The 17778-nt window shown below is 39.8% G+C and overlaps 1 protein-coding gene across 1 annotated transcript; it reads right to left on the bottom strand.

Moving 5' to 3' along the window:
- Positions 1-1459: 1459 nt before the first annotated feature.
- Positions 1460-6849, bottom strand: LOC132042545 (uncharacterized). Its single transcript, XM_059433071.1, has 5 exons — positions 6272-6849; positions 5627-6203; positions 2116-2319; positions 1791-1983; positions 1460-1632 (listed from the first exon to the last, which is right to left on the bottom strand). The coding sequence occupies exons 1-5, from the start codon at positions 6847-6849 to the stop codon at positions 1460-1462; spliced, it is 1725 nt and encodes a 574-aa protein (XP_059289054.1).
- Between the last annotated feature and the right edge of the window lie 10929 nt (positions 6850-17778).

The following is a 17778-nucleotide window of genomic DNA, read 5'->3' as shown; positions in this document are numbered from 1 at the left end:
ATTCCATGCCAATAATATTTAAAAGCGACTTCGCATTAAATAAAAAATCGGAAAATGTCCTTGTCCTTAACTTTCCTTCCATAACCTATTACACGGACTCGGACTCTTGACGAAAATAGCGTCAATGATCTTTGCATCCTTTCGACAATAACTCCGGTGTCTATAGTTAACTAGCTTTTAATTCCTAATAAATCTCAATGTTCCGAAACTTGGGGGTGTAATACATGTTCATGAATAGCTATACGAGATAAGAGATACATTATAAAAATCACCATTTACGATATGCTTAAGTCTAAAGATTCTGTAGTCCATGATTTGATGTTCCTATAAAGCAAATGATGCTATCCATAATCCATTGATGTTGTTTATTGTATACACTCACCTTATATGTTAATTCCTTCAAGGTGAGGCACGTGCTTATAAACGCTCCATACTGGAATCGGGGGTCCACGACCTTATGTCACCCCGATAAAGTATGATTTTTTATGAGTTTCTATGCATGCATTGGCGATGAGTATATGATGATGATGTTACACCGCGCCTATATGGCCGGCGTACACCGCTAAGGCGGGCAAGATATACACACGGCGGTGTATTTGCATGGGCGGACACCACTAGTGGGCGGCATGAGATAGTACCCGACGCCGAGGCCGGACGGGAGGCACGGGACGCAAAGCAATGCTAATGGTTATTACACCGTACCTATATGGTCGGGCAGCTTATACATATATGCATACATGATGTGATGATAATGATGAAGTAAGCCAGCATGCATTATTTCTTTTATGATTCACAATCGATTTACGAGATTGCCTCATTCACGATCCTCATTTCATTGATATATTATTATTGTTGATGCCTTACATACTCGCACAATGTTGGTACCGATGTCCGTTTTCTTTGGACGCCGTGTTCATGCCCACGGTAGACAAAAAGGCGATCCGTACGTAGGAGCTATTAGCTAATTTGAGAGCACTCCATTTTTTAAGGTGCCGATTATTGTTTTCGTATATATATATATGTATGTTTTGGGCATGACGGGGTCTGTCCGGTCCTATGTCTAGCACTTAGTGTAGCCGTAGACGTGTAGTTGTGGGTAATATGGTCTCGCAGCTTTCATAGTATGTGTGTGTGTATATATATATATATATATATATATATATATATATATATATATATATATATATATATATATATTTTGATAATGTGAAGGATCATGCATATAAAGTGAATATGTTTCAAATGATAATAGCTTTCTATGATTATGAGCATAAGAAATATGAATGAATGCAGGATGAGTAATAGAATGAGTGGTGCTCGGTGGTTAGCCCCGAGTGCCCGTCATGGCCCTAGTCGGGTCGTGACACTAACTTAGTCCAATTATCACACCAGATGTTTGAACTTCCATTCTTTGGCTTCCACCAGATTTCTTGCCCAATACTTTCCCGTGCTTCCAACATTATCTTCCATACTTGTGAGCCTCCTTTCCATTGAACCACCTAAGGAATTTGCTTCTTACAGTATTTGTTCCACATGAAATTAGCCCAAAGTGAACTAGTGGTTCTAAACTTCCACCAAAGTTTAGCACATAGGCTTTGGACATTTCATAAATAGACCTGAATCCCAATCCTCCTTCATGTTTAAGAAAGCACATGTTAAGCCAAAATGACAAGTGTCTGCTTCTTCCTTCCTCTTTATTATTCTAAAAGAACTTTGCAAAGATCTTGTGTAGTTCTTTAATAACACATTTAGGAGGCCTTATAAAAGAGATAGAACATGAATTGGAATACTTTGAAGAACACTTGTGATCAAAACTGCTTTTCCACCATAAGACAGTAGCTTTCCTTTCCAAGTTTGCAACTTGTCTTTGACTTTCTTCGATAACTCAGTATAGTCCACTTTCCTTTTCCTAGCATGAGTAATTGGTACTCCAAGATATGTACAAGGAAATTTCCCTCTCACAAATCCTGTTTCTGCTTCAACCTGTTAACTCAACTCATTTGAAACTTTGTTGAACATATAAAAAGAACTTTTCCTCTTGTTTATCAGCTGTCCAGATATCTTCTCATATTCTTGAAGAGTATCCATGATCATACGTAAAGAGTAGTTGTCTACAGCTGGAAAGATGCTTGTATCATCTGCATATGCCAGATGATTCAGCTTAGCACTCCACTTTGGCATCCCATAAACAACAAAACCAGGCTGATCAAACAAAGAGTTTAAGGCTATTGAAAGAACTTCTGCAGCTATGATGAAAACAGCAGGAGAGAGTGGATCACCCGGCTTGACACCCCTTGTAGAGTGAAAGAAACCATGTGCCTGACCATTTAAAAGCACAGAATACCAATTATTTGCCAACAATCTCCATATAAGATCAATGAAATTTCCAGAAAATCCCATCTTCTTTATCACCTTACAGAGATATAACCATGAGACCCTGTCATATGCTTTTGTCATATCCAACTTACTCATAACATTTGCTGTTTTTCCTCTCTTTCTAATATAAGTTGCAATTTCTTGTGTCAACATGTCACGACCCGGGCTACGGGCCATGACGGGTATCCGGGGCTAACCACCGAACACCACCCATCCTGCTACTCATCTGTTCTCATTCATATCCTATGCTCATAATCATAGAAAACTATTAACATTTGAAACATGTTTGCTTTTATAAACATAAGCCCTTCGGCTAGCAAAACAATACATATATATATATACACACATACATAGAGACTATGGGACCATACTACCCACACTGCGTATCTACGAGCCTCTACTAGAGTACTAGACCTATGGACGGGACAGGACCCCGTCATGCCTAAAATATATGTACACAAAAGACAGCCTCAAAATAGCACCTCCGGAATAAAGGAGGGCTCCGGTATATCTGCTGATAGCTCCTATGGATCTGCAACGTCTCCCTGTCTACCTGTGGGCATGAACACAGCGTCCAAAGAAAAGGACGTCAGTATGAACATTGTGCTGAGTATGTAAGGCATAAATAATAATAAGTCATCAATGAACTAAGGGAGACATCAATGAGGAGCAATTTGTAACTGACTGAATTATAAAAGAAATAATACATGCGGACTTACTCTCATAATCATCATCATGTTATATATGCATAAATGTATAAACTGCCCGACCATACAGGTACGGTGTGATAATCAATAATATTAGCGCGCATTAGCCTCGCGTCAGCCTCCCGCGTTCGGGTACCATCTCATGCCGCCCACTAAGTGGTGCCGCCCATGCCATTTGGCCATGGTGTATACGTTGTCCGCCCAGCGGCTGTGACTGCCCGGCCATATAGGCGCGGTGTGATATCATCACATGCTCATTACAACATGCTCATTATAATATGCTCATCATAGTATACTCATCATAATATGCTTATCATCACTCATCATAATGCATGCACGGAGACTCATAGATAATCATACTTCATCGGGGTGACATAAGGTCGTGGACCCCCGATTTCATTATGGAGCATTTATAAGCATCCTGCCTCACCTTGAAGGAACAAGCATAAGGTGAGTGTATATAATAATCAACATCAGTAGATTTTGGGTAGCATCATATCATGTCTTTTCATAACTTAGCATCACTACATATACATACATCGGCAAAGCATACATTAGGACTTGGAGGTGACTATAGCTATGTCGGGGTGACATAAGGTCGTGGAACCCCGACTACCGTATGGAGTAATCAAATCATCGCATATCACCTTGAAGGGACTAACATTTTAAGGTGAGTGTATATAATAAGAAACACCAATGGAACCATACTTAGAATCATTGACTTCGTGGGCATCATCTCTCACTTTAGGACTCTTTAGATTTAACTCATCATCATCGATTGTCATACTTGTGCCTTGTCTTTCTTCTTTATCTTACACATGTGTAGCTCCTTATAGTCATAGACTCATCGTCATTACTATCGTACTCATAATATATCTCTTATCTTTCTCTCGTATGGCTATTCATGAACGTAAGCTCTTAGTTCTTCTAATTTAGGAGATTCGGAGAAGGAGGAAAATCATGTCTTGAAAGGAAAGAGACGAACATCATAAAATAGGTCTAGCAACAATGAGTAATAGTAAAATATCGTATGAAGGTCATTAACTCGTAGGAATCTTGTGCCATAAGTTTTGGAATCTCTAGACTTAGGCTCCTCATCATATTCACAACATACCTCTTAACTTCATCTTACGAGAGCTCTTCATAACGTAGACTCATCATTTCCGATACACACATATATAGAGAAGTCATAGCGAGATAGGAGGATTCATACCATAGAGTCATGCCTTAGAAAGAAAGGACTAGCCTCACATACCTTTGTCGTTTAACTATTCGATTGCTGGCTCGTTCTCCTTTAATGCACACGTTCTACCTTCAAGAGAGTTTGTATCGTCGTTAGCTAGGATATTACAAAAATATGCTTCTTAAGGCTAAAGAAAATTGAGCAGCGTTTCCTTTGTTTATACTACTTTCCGCCATATTCCATATCGACTCCCAACATTCACAACGACAATCACAATATCGCTAGCAACAATTGTCATTTGCTTACATTATTCACATTTCATAATTCTACTCCAATTCACCACAATCATGACCAAAGTCTATCATCGCGTACTTACACATACGATACTTATTTCATGTTCTAAATGTCGTTCATAACGCATTTATAATCTCAACGTAACCATTTTCATGATTCACTCCAACCACTATTCCACAATGACATTATTCACCCATTTGTAACCCATTTTCTATACTCTCTTATAATCCATGTGCTTCAACTTAATAATACTTCAAACAACATAGAAAGATCATAAAACTTACCTTAAATGATAGAGGAATAAGCCTTGGATGACAATTCACCTTTTCCACCAAAACCCTATTTTTCCTTTCTTGAGATTTCTTGAATTGAATGACTTAAATGAAGTTTTCTTCACTTGATTCACTTGATTTCTTGTTGTTGATATTTGATTCCCTTTGTTTTCTTATGGATGAAAGATAGAGAAGGTTCTAGAGGTCTTGAGAGATGAAGAAGGGTGGTGGAAATGAAATAAGTGAAGTGGGATTACATTTAAAGACTTGGAACCATTTCGCCTACGGGACTTCCGCGGGATCGTTCCACTGTCCGTGGAACCCAAAGTAGGCGGGAACTGGTCGTGGTTCATGACCACCAGCCATCTTCTGCGCGGCTGTTCCACGGACACATCCACGGTCCGTGGATCATGATGCTGTCCGTGGAACATGGTCGTGGAACTCGCGCTCCACTCCGAATGGTTCCCGTCGTTTCGTTTGATCTCCAATCCTTATGGAACCTTCTTAACACTTGTTTATCACTTCACTAGCAATCTAAGGGACGTTATAACTCTTCTCCAAAACATCCTTAAGGCATCATTAACTCAATACTCATAATTTTTGGCCCGACACACTAACTTATAACTCGCTTTCCTTAACAACTTTCTTTCTTCAATCCGAATGTCTTTGGAAATCTTAATTAGTACTATCAATTACTATTTCTTGCTTATCCAAGCCTCGTATTCATTATGCCCTTTGCGGGTCCATTCACTTGTGCACCAAGGGGAAATTTCCGAGGTGTAACACAACAATACATTCTCAATAATATTCCTGCCCTTGACAAAACCTAATTGATTCGGAGATATCACCCTTGTAAGTAATCTGTCCAATCTATCATGAACTACTCTAGATATGACCTTATTAATAAAGTTGCTAAGAATTATAGGTCTCATACCAGAGAAAGACTCAACAATATTCTTCTTTGGCAGCAATACTAGATTAGTGTGAGTGATTGACTTGGGAAGAGTCTGACCATCAAAGAAAGCTTTAACAACACTAAATACATCAGCCTTGATCACCTCCCAACACTTCTGATAAAAGATCCTAGAAAAGCCATGAGGGCCACAAGTACTATCTCTATTTAATTCAAACACTGCCTTTTGTACTTCCTCCATAGTAGGTTGTTCAGCAAGTAGCATATTATCCTCCTCTCTAATTAGTTCAGGAATATGATTAAGAATTGGAGAATCTTTACTAACCTCCTCATGAGTAAATTGCTTATGAAAAAATTTAACAGCTTCACCAACAACTCTATCAGCATCCTCTAACCAAGTTCCATCAGCATCTTGAATCCTCTTGATCTGGATTCTTTTCCTTCTTCCTTTTACCAGACTATGGAAAAATCTTGTATTTTTATCCCAGCTTTTTGCCTTTAGAATTCTTCCTCATAGTGAAGATACAGTTTAAGTTCAGCTTGAGCCTTTTGCATCACCATTCTATTTTCTTTAGAAGGGTTCTCCTCAATCAACTGCTCTTTAATCTTAACTATATCTTCTCTAATCACTAGTTGCTTAAAAATATCACCAAAAGTAACCTGACTCCATTTACTTAAAGCAACTTTCAGTTTCTTCATTTTGAGCTTAAAGGAAAGAAAAACATCATCAGATAAGTCTGCTTCCCATTGCTGCTTAATAAAGTCAAGAAAAGTATCATGCTCCACCAAAAATTTAAAAAATCTGAATGGTTTGATAAAATTCTCCACTTGATCTCCACAAGATAAAAGTAATGGTGCATGATCAGAACCAGTCCTTGACAAATGCTCCACTTCAAGATGTCTAAACCAATTTTGGAATGAATGATTATGCACAACCCTATCCAACCTCTTGAAAATGCAGTCATTAGCAGCCCTACCATTCCACCAAGTGAAAGGACTCCCTTTAAAAGGCATCTCATGCAACTCACAAGAATTCAGACAAAAGGCAAAATCTTCATATTCTTGTGGAACTACTAGTAAACCTCCTATTTTTTTCTTCTTCATTCAATATAACATTGAAATCTCCTCCAATCAGCCAAGGAGATGTCATGTTACAAGCCAAGAAGTATAAACTATCCCATAACTGCAATCTCTCCACTTCTGAACATTTAGCATAGACCATTGTAACCACTATGTCTCTATTCAATTCTTAAAACTTTAGCTTTACAGTAATGGATTGTTCAGTATCCAAAAGAACCTCAACATCTACATTATGTTGAACAAAAAAACAAATTTTACCATTACAGTTGAAATTAGCATAAGGCATTCCAAGTCTCCTTCTATATTTCTGAATCTGTCTCTGATGCTGAAAAGGTTCCATCAAAGCCACCAAAAAGAACTTATGATGCCTATTTAACATTTGGACTCTATGAAATGCTTGTTGAGAATTCCCTGATCTTATGTCCCAAAATAAATATTTAACAATCATTTAATAGATTTCTTAGAGTTGTTCCTTGTTGAGTACCTCACTATTTGTGGAACATCAGAAGAATTGTGCTTTCTTCCTTTTCTTGACCCTTTGCCTTGTGTTTTTAGAGATAATCCTGCTTCTATGCACATCGGTTGAAGATTCGTATCAATAGCAACACCATCAGCATCTTCTTTCTTATTATTGACCAAAGTCAAGTTTTCTTTCTCATCATGTAGATTATGTGAAACAACATCATGCAAAGCTTTATTAGGAGAAAGCCTTCTATCAACACTCAGAGGCTGAGCATCCTTGACATCAGGAATAATTGTTTCTTCTGTATCTGCACCTCTCTTAGGCTAACAACAAATCAACTGCAAGTTACTACTAGTATTGTCTACATCATCCACATTATAAATCTCATCTGTCACCCTTAGATTATCTGCATCGACTTTTAAGCTCATATCACCACCATTCTCATTATTCATGCTAACATTTGCTGATAATACATGAGTAGCCTGTTCCTTCTCCAAAATAGATTCCACTTTCTTATCCTTCTCAGCCTTGTTATCAGGTATAGAGATATTAGCTAAGCACTCGTTTGTGCTATCTACAATCTTGTTATTAGGAATCAACTTTGATCCAATGACAACATCCTCTTCTTTATCCAAAGACCTCAACTTGCTCTATCTCATTTAGTTCACACTGAGTTATACCAGCATGATCATCCATCACTTTCAAAGTATCAGTAACAATTTTTGGCTGAGCCTCCAGATCATCAGTTTGCAAGTCTTGCCCCTGAACCAACTCCTAAAAAGAGTTGACTATATCTTCATGCCCTAGAACACTGATAAGCTCCACCTCTGCAACATTACCATTATCAGTTGATACCATTTGATCTTGTGAAACCTCTAAATTGTTTTGCACTTTAACATTTGATTTCTTCTCTGAATCATCATTTATTAACAACAAATTTTGATTCTGACCACCTTGTCTTCTTTGATCTTCAGAGATAATTAACTCCTGCTCCTGATATTCATCTGTATTGTTATTCACCACCTCTACATCAATATCATTGTTACACCTCAAAAAAATTTTCGTTGATGCACAGTGAATAGAATAACGAAGAGTACGAAGTATACGGCGTTACGATAAGCAAGGAATGACATTTGATGACCTTAAGTGAGATTTCAAAGACATTCGATGTTACACGAGAAAGTTGCCAAGAGAAGGCAAGGCATACGATAAATATCGGAAGAGATTTACGAGTAATAACTTAATGATGATTTAATGATGCTTTGGAGAAGAGTTATAACGTCCCTTAGATTGTTAATGAGGTGATAAACAAGTGTCAAGAAGGTTCCATAAGGATTGGAGATCAAACGAGTTCGGATTGACTGCATTATACGGCCAAACATACAGGCCGTATAAAACATACGGACCGTATGTTCAGCAGTACTTTCAGCCCAGATTGATACCCCTCTCTGGACCAAATATACGGCTAGACATACGATCAAGATAAATTATACGGACCGTATGTTGGTCCGTGTTGGTCTGGCCGAATTGTGTTATTAATAAGGGATCCAAGTTTCATTATACGGCCAAACATACAAAGCCGTATAAAACATACGGACCGTATGTTCGGCAAGATTTTCAAATTTCGTATTGATACCCCTCTCTGGACCAAATATACGGCTAGACATACGATCAGTATAAATTATACGGACCGTATGTTGGTCCGTAGAAGTTGGTCGGGGCTGAATTGTGTTATTAATAAGGGATCCAAGTTTCATTTTATTTCATTTCCCTTTCACTCCACTTCTCTCTAAAACATCTCTCTACATTTCTCCCACAAGATTTCAAGAGAAATTAGTGTTCAACTTCATCAAACCAAGTGAACCAAGTATAAGAAACCCATTAAAGTTCATCCAAGACAAGAATCCAAGTGAAGGTGAAACTAGGGTTTTGCTCAAGTGAGGTGTTTGCACCCAAGGTTCATTCCTACACCATCTAAGGTAAGTTTTATGACATTTCCATGTTGTTTAAGGTATTTGAAAGTTGAAACACTTAGATTATATAAGGAAATAGGAAGTGGGTCATGAATGTGGAATAGTGTCACTTTTGAGTAAATGTTTGGATTGAGTCATGATTCTTGATACATTATGATTATAATCATGTTATAAATGATATTGTGAACATAGAATAGACATTGTATATGAACGGACGAACGTGATATGACCACGAATGTGGACGATGGAAATGAATCGAGAAGCAAGGTTAATGTCGAATAAAGGCTATTGTTAGATGTTGTGAATGTTATTATTGATGTGCTTAGGAGTTGGTATATGATATGGAGGAAGTCACATAAATAAAGGAGATGTTGTCCAATTTTCTCTAGCCTTTTAGTCACGGAATGCTAAGCTATCGATTCTCTAATGTTAGTATGCACTCTAATGAAGTTAGAAACGTGAGCATTGAATGAGAACGTGCAAGTGATAGAATAGTTGAACGGAAAGGTATGTAAGGCTAACCCTTCTTTCATAAGACATGGTTCTTTGGCCAAATATCTATCCTTCTATGAGCCTATGATATTCTCTAATGATCCTATCTCTAAAAGCTACCAAGCTTATGATTCTCGATATGATACGATTATACAAAGTTCCTTATATGATGAGTAATCCTTTAAGGATAGATGTAATGAACGACGATAGTAATAATGCTAAAGATACTTGTGAGCTTATATGTATATATGCCTAGCGTTGTACATTATGAAACCCCGAGCTTATATACGGCAGTAACATAAAGGAATACGTATATATCTATATATTTATTTACGCGCGCACCACCTGCATTGGCACGGATAACCCCGAGCCTTGGTAGTAGGCTAGGTATGTATGACACTCGAGCCCGGGTAGTGGGCTACAAAGATGTGAAACACCGAACCTTCGTGGTCGGGTATGCTATATAAATGCTATGATACGACATCAATATGAAAGTACGAATATGCTAAGTATATGTAATGCTATGTAAAGGCTGTGTATATAATGTATATGAGATGTAAATGGTATGAATAGCGTAGTATGAATGGAACACGTATACGGACACGGATATGGATGTATGTACACGGGATACGCAATAGAAATTTAACGTCCTCATGGAAGAAAGTGTTAAGGCGTACGCCGATACTATTATCTCCCATCCTATGCTATTTCATATGTTGCCTGCTTATGCTTTCATATTGATGTCGATCATGCTTTACATACTTAGCACATTCTTCGCATCAATGTCCTTTATTTGTGGACACCGGCTACTACGCCTAGGTGGCCGTTACGTACTCTGATCCATAGCTTCATTATTCGTGATTCATATACGGTCTATCATCTCGTGAGTCATAGCCTTTTGGTATAGATTCTTTTTAAGTGCATATTTATGGTCACGCAAGTAGGTCCCGTCCCGCCTATATGATATGATATACTCTTCTGTATACTGCATACGTGTATACGGTTAGACGTGTTTGGCCTTGTCGGCCTATACTTTGAATATTATTTTGTTAGTCTCGACGGCGTATGTACATTGCTATGGGCATAGTTGTTAATGATGATATAGATGTATTGTGGCCCAATGAGATTAGTATGATTGATGAACGAAAGCATGATTTAGCTATGTGGCTCACCTAGATGTGATGTGAAAGTATGTTAGCAGGTGCCCGGGTTAGCACCTAGGCGCCCGTCGCGGCCCTCCGTCGGTCGTGACAATCACCTACCCCTTCGGGCCCGTCTCGTAGTTAATGAGTTTCCGTAAGGCTTCGTACGAGCTTCCGCATTCCCCGCAGAGAGACGATTTTTACTATTGATCTACGCCGTATACTCACCAATATCTATTCCTCCTTATGGGGACGTGCACCTCGCGAGTTGAAAGAATCAAGGAGCAAACTTGAAAGATTTGCTTGAGAAGGGCTTTATTAGGGCCCCGCATATCACCGTGGGAAGTGCCGTATTATTTGTGCTAGCAGATGGCTCCTTGCGAATGTGTATTGATTATAAAAGTAATCGAATAAAGGACCGTAAAGCACAAGCATCCGCTCCCAAGGATTGATGATTTATTTGACCGCTGCAAGGCGCCAAATACTTTTCGAAGATAGACTTGAGGTCGTGATATCATCGTGTTAGGTGAAGGAAGAGGATATTCCGTACGTATTCGAGACTAGATACGGACATTACGAATTTTGTGTCATGTCGTTCGAGTTAACTAATGCCCTGCTCGTATTCATGAATTTGACGAATCGTGTATTCGTACCCTTTTCGATTGGTTTGTGATTGTGTTTATAGATGACATTCTAATTTATTCACCATCGGGCCGATCCATACGAGAACATCTACGACGTGCTTGGAATTCTTCGAGGTAGTGAGTATGCTAAGTTCTCTAAGTGCGAGTTACGTCGGGACTCGTGGGTTTTTCTGGTAACATTATTTGGGAAGAAGGCATTAGAGTGGATGCCCAAAAGATTGAGGCTGTGAAAAGAATTGGCCAAGGCCTACGGCACCAACGAGATACGTAGTTTCTTAGGCTTGGCAAGCCCCATAGAAGATTTGTAGAAGGATTTTCCTCTTTGACCCCATTGACTAAGTTGACTCGAGAAATCGGCTAAGTTCCAACGGATGGACGGTCTTGTGAGCAAAAGTTTTCGGACGTCAAGGATAAGTTGACTTCGGCTCGTTTTGACTCTTCCGGAAGAGGAGCAGATGGCTATGTGGTATATCATGGATGCTTGGTCTGTGCATTAGATCAAGCCAAGGTTAATGCGGACGGTAAGGTTGTCACTTATGCTTCCTGAGCCGGAAGAAGCTACTCCAGAAGAATTATTCAACTTATGATCTTGAGCTAGCGCGGTGATTCACGCTTTGAAAATATGGAGGCACTACTTATACGGTGTCCATGTTGATATCTATAAATCATAACATAGGTCTCCAATACATCTTTAAACGAGAAGGACTTAAATTTCGCCGAAAGCGATAGCTAGAGTGTCGAAAGACTATGATGTGGATATTTTGTACCATCCTGGGAAAGCTAATGTAGTAGTCGATGCCCTCAGTCGTAAATCCATGGGTAGCTTGACATATGTACCGCCATAGAAAAGAGAAATGGTCCGTGAAGTTCATCGATTAGCTAGCCTCGGAGTTCGATTAATAGATTCAGGTGATGCAGGAGTTACTGTTCAAGACACAGCGGTGTCATCTTTGGTAGCAGAAATAAAAGAGCGTCAGTACGAAGACCCTGTTCTAGTTCTTTACCGAGATACAGCACCTCAGAAAGAAAAGACACTCTTTGTGATTACAGGAGACGGAGTACTCAGATATCGAGGTAGATTATGTGTTCCTAACGTTGTGAGAATTCGTCAGCAGGTCATGGGGGAAGCATATCACTCTCGCTATTCTATTCATCCAGGTTCAACAAAGATGTACCATGATCTAGGAAGTTTATTGGTGGGATGGTATGAAAAGAGATATATAGCAGAATTTGTTGTTAGTGTCCAAATTGTTAACGAGTCAAAATAGAACACCGGAAACCGGTCTACTACGGGCTATGGAGATTCGACATGGAAGTGGGAGGTTAACATGGATTTTTATTGCGGGTTTGCCCCGTCTTTCGGAAGTATGATTCGATATGGGTCATAGTTGATAGGCTTACAAAGTTAGCCATTTCACCTTTGTCGAACTACTTATACGTACGAAGATTATGCGAAGTTTACCTTAAGAAGTGTACGACTTCATGGTGTTCACGACACATTATCTCGGATAGGGGAACACGATTCATAACTATTTACGAAAGCCTTTTCGGAATGGATTAGGGACATCGTGGTGAGTCTTAGTACCGCATTTCACCGACTAACAAATGGACAAAGCGGAGCGTACCCTGCTGACCCGCGAGGATATGCTTAGAGCTTGTGTACTTGACTTTCAAGGTAGCTGGGATGATCATTTGCCTCTTATCAAGTTTGCATATAATAACAGTTACCATTCCAGTATTCAGATGACTCCTTATGTGGCCTTATATGGGCGGAGATGTAGATCGCCCATAGGATGGTTTGATGTCATGGAGAATCAGTTAGTAGGCCTAGACTTAATTCAGCAAGAAGCTGATAAGGTGAAAATGATTCAAGAAAGATTGCTAATAGCTCAGAGTCGAAAGAAATCCTATGCGGATAATCAGCGAAGCAAGTTAGAGTTTGAGATAGGCGATTGGATTTTCCTGAAAGTTTCACCTATGAAGGGTGTGATGAGGTTCGGTAAGAAGGGTAAGTTGATCCCTCGATATATTGGGCCATATAAGATCATTCGTACAGTGGGTAAGGTGGCATATGAGCTAGAATTGCCTTGAATTGGAGTACGTACATCCGTACTTCATGTGTCTATGCTTCGTAAATGCATCAGATCCTTCGGTAGTAGTACCGGTAGATGATATCCAAGTGACCGAGCGATTTGTCATATAAAAGTTTCCGGTGGCTATACGTACGTACCATTCGTCGATTGCGAACCAAAAGTAGCTTCGGTTATAGTTTTTTGGAGGAAAAAGAATGTTGAGGAAGTGACTTGGGAAGCGGAAAAGGCAATGAAGATTAAGTACCGGCATTTGTTCCCAGCAGTACAGGAGGTCCAGTCTGAGGCATCATCTCCCCAAGGTATTATCCCATTTTCAGTTATCGTGATCGGTCGTGTGAGGCCATGGTATTGTATGTAGTAGTATGTAGCCCTGTGTAGCATTATTTTGGGTTGCTGTGTGTAGGTCGGATTGGTATAAGTACAGGGAAAACTCTGCCAAAATTTATGTAGCTTATGATTTGTTCAAATATTTGAGGATGAATATTCCTAAGGGGGGAGAATGTTACGCCTCTCGTTTGCGTCGTAGCAGAACCTATGGTTTCCTAGTCGGGTATGCCTTGGGAATGGAGACTCGAGTTTGAGTTTTGGAGATAGAAATCTTACCCCGTGTATAAAGGTACCAACAGGTGTTCCTGGCGTTTTACGAGTTAAGTTGAACGAACCGAATCGACGCGATCCGAACCGGAGAAGTGCGGACACCGGTCGTCGACGGGCCGTTGTCAACGCGGCGTCGATGGGCTTTGCGGCCCTGAATGCGCAAGCGAGTCGGCCGGGCCGTCGACGCGACCGTCGACCGCTCGTCGAACCGCACCGCTGTAACTTTTAACTTCCAAGTATAAATATATGGTCCACGACCCTATTTCTCATTTTCCTCCATTCCAAATCAGAGAAACCCTAGTATTTTCTCTCCTAACATTTTCTATCATTATTAGTGGAGATTTGGTAAGATCCGAGCCTCGTGGACCGTCTTGTCAAGAGGAAGGTCGTTTTAGTGGTTTCTTCCAAGTTGGAAAGCTTAGGAAGTTGGGATTGAAGTTGATTCTTGGAATCTTAGACCCCTCAAGGTATGCAAATGATTTCTACCCTTATATTCAAGTTAATTATCAAGAGTTTTGGTTTTAAGCGAAGAGAGGGTATTTGTGGAAGTGGTAAGTTAATGAAGGTTAAGATAGTGATTTGGAAATTTTGTTTTAAGGGATGATTGGGAATAGATTTGAGTGTGTGTGTATATATATATATATATATATATATATATATATATATGATGTCATTGTTGTTGTGGGTATTGTGGGTGATGTTGGATCGAATGTGAAGTTAAAGAGTCATTGAGCTACAAGGGAAATGTTGTCCATAACTTGTTAAGCTCTATATGTATTTAAAGATGGTTAGTAAGCGCGGTAAATAGTCTAATTAAGGCCTACGTTGTCTTGATTGTAGACTTACGAGCTCGAGGATTAGAAGTTGGACGATTGGGTATACTTTGAGGTATGTTGAGGCTATCCCTTCTTTCTTTTGGCATGACCTTGATACGAACCAAACGAGTAAGCGAGTTTCCATATTACTCTACTCTTAGAAGCACTAGGAGCACTTCGGTCTTTGATGTTCATGTACCCGTTTATGATTGTTTCTTCCGTTCATAGGTCCGGGTTTTATGTGTACGTTATTCATGCATTACATTCATTCATATATATATGCATATTGACCCGTGAGCAGAAGGCGTTATATACGCAAGTACTACATGTATATGGGGTACGGGGAAATGAACAGGCGCTATAGACACATTACCACCTGATCAGCTGGTGCCCCATAAGGATGATATAAGGATCGGGCTGCACTTACCGCAACAATGTATACGATGATAGCCGCAGTGAGACCGATATGATATGATGGGATGCCATAGAGGCTTAACATGCGTTATATGCGCATATACATATGTATGACCTACATTGATAGGCATGAGCATGCGGATTATGTGTGCACGAGAAGGCATTGTCAGTTACATAGATTTATGCAGATACATACAGATACTAGTTCATACAAGTACATGTAGATAGTCATTTCAGTTTATGAGTTCAGATTCTATTCATGATTCTTATATATATACATGATGTTCTTATGCCTTTCATACTCGGTACATTATCCGTACTGACTCCTCGTTGCTCGGGGTCGCGTTCCTTCATGCCGACGGTACGGCTGCAGACGAGCGCTTGGTCGGCTTAGCAATAGGACTTTTATCCAGCGATGATCGATTGCACTCCATTTGATCAGAGTTGTCTATTTTGGTATGCTAGCCTTTTGAGATGTACATGCATATAGGTATGACGGGGCCCTATCTTGTCCTTTCTGGCGCTTTTATTCCGAGAGGTACTCAGACGGTTGTATGTATTAGTCGGATGACGTAGCCTTGTCGGCTTATTCTTTTATTGTACAAGGTATATGTAAGCCCTAGCCGGCTTGCACCGTCCTTTCAGCATGTTTATATATATATACAGATTGTTCAGAGTTCATGATGTCGCCTAATTATGAGATCAGTTTAAGTCATTTTATGGGCCCTTGATGTTCAGTAAGATTCAGATATGAGTATAGGAGTGTTTGGTCGCTAAAGGTCAGGCACTCGTCACGACTCTCATCACGACTTATCGGTTTGGGTCGTGACAAAGTATCAGATAGGAAAGGATCACAAAGAAACCAGTAATTATGGTTAAGAATGCAACTAAGAAAGAAACAGGAGATGCATCATGGTTTGGCAGGTTTCAAGTCTGCAAAAACCAAGGCAAGATAAAAGTCCAAGTGAAGGCAGGGGAAGACAGTAGCAAAGAAAAGAAAAGAAGCAAGGGAGTGTCAATCAAAGAGACAAACAGAGGAAGGGTATGACCACTAACTATTTTCCAGTTTCAAGGAATCCAAGCAAAATAAAACATGATAAGAGGATCAAGTTAAACATAAGTGTATCTTTAAAGACTATTCCTAGATTAAGTTAGTGTCAAGTTCATTTTGTCCTTGATTACCTAAACAGGATCGCACAGAGCAATTGTCACACCCTTAATCCGATAGGGTGTGATGGGCACCCGACCCTTGCTTAGGGCCGAGCGAACCCTCTGACTGTCATAGTACTCGTAGTCATAATGGGCCCCTAACCGGCCATAAATGCGTAATGAATTTTTTTGAAAAACAACATACGGTATATCTTTCAAATCAACATAACTGGCGACTGTACAAAATCGTAATATCATGTATATGAATACCGGCCCGGCTTATCGATGCACGCTCACGGCGGACATCTTATATACATGACTCCTCGTCTCCTCGCGTCTCTAACATAATCGTATACCAAACCCACGTATACACCGACTCGGCAAAGACTCCGAGAAAATGGAGCTCGCCAATCCCGGGAACACCTATGCTAATGTCTTCAGCTCACACAGGTGTACACGCGGCATGAACGCGACCCCGAAGAAGGGGTCGATTTTAATATGTACCGAGTATGTAAGTCTGAGAAACCAGCATAATTATATATCCCGCATTTTGTGCGTTGGAATATTTCGAGATCGAGTAAATTGAAGAAAATAAGTTCGACGAAAATTTGAAATCTTTAGGCGAATTTTAAGTCAACTATGGAGGCGCATATCTCATAGTATATGTGGAGTTTTAAGGTGTTTTAAAAGCCTAAAATGAAGTTCGTCGGAGTCTAGTTTGTAATGCAACAAACCGTTCATCGACAGGACCCGGAGTAGAGAATTATAGACGTTACAAACTGAACTATCGACGCGAAACGTAACTCCGCCGGTACACCTGCAGTCTCTGATGCGCGCGCATGCGTAGCCGAACCCGACGTTGGCGGTTTAAAAGGACGGAGAACAACCTTATTTTTTCGGCAGAAAACGGCTCCAAAACTTTCCGTAAAATGAAAAAAAAGAAAGAGAAGAGGAAAACGACCTAGAGAAAGAGAAAAGGAAAGAGAAAAAATTCCTAGCCTTCAATCTTGGTCCAAAATTGTAATTCTCTTGTATTCTTATTAAGTTCAAGACGCTCTTCGACGTGGTATAATTATCTCGGAAGATAAACCGTTGGTTTTCATCGTTTTATACATTTTAGGCAAAAAGAAGTTGGAGGAAAAAGGTAAGGATTCCATCCCCTCTTTTTTCC

This window comes from Lycium ferocissimum, unplaced genomic scaffold (assembly GCF_029784015.1).
Source record: "Lycium ferocissimum isolate CSIRO_LF1 unplaced genomic scaffold, AGI_CSIRO_Lferr_CH_V1 ctg16043, whole genome shotgun sequence".
In the NCBI taxonomy this organism is placed as follows: Eukaryota; Viridiplantae; Streptophyta; class Magnoliopsida; order Solanales; family Solanaceae; genus Lycium; species Lycium ferocissimum.
The sequence above is the reverse complement of the archived record's forward strand: the minus strand, read 5'-3'. Positions and strand labels throughout refer to the sequence as shown.

Coding starts and splice junctions, on each gene's coding strand:
- LOC132042545 (XM_059433071.1), bottom strand. CDS start 6,849: ATGAAGAAGAAAAAAATAGGAGGTTTACTAGTAGTTCCACAAGAATAT. Junction 2,320..5,626: donor GCAGGAATATTATTGAGAAT/GTATTGTTGTGT, acceptor TTAAATGGTCAG/GCACATGGTTTCTTTCACTC. Junction 1,984..2,115: donor ATACAAGCATCTTTCCAGCT/GTAGACAACTAC, acceptor TTGAGTTAACAG/GTTGAAGCAGAAACAGGATT.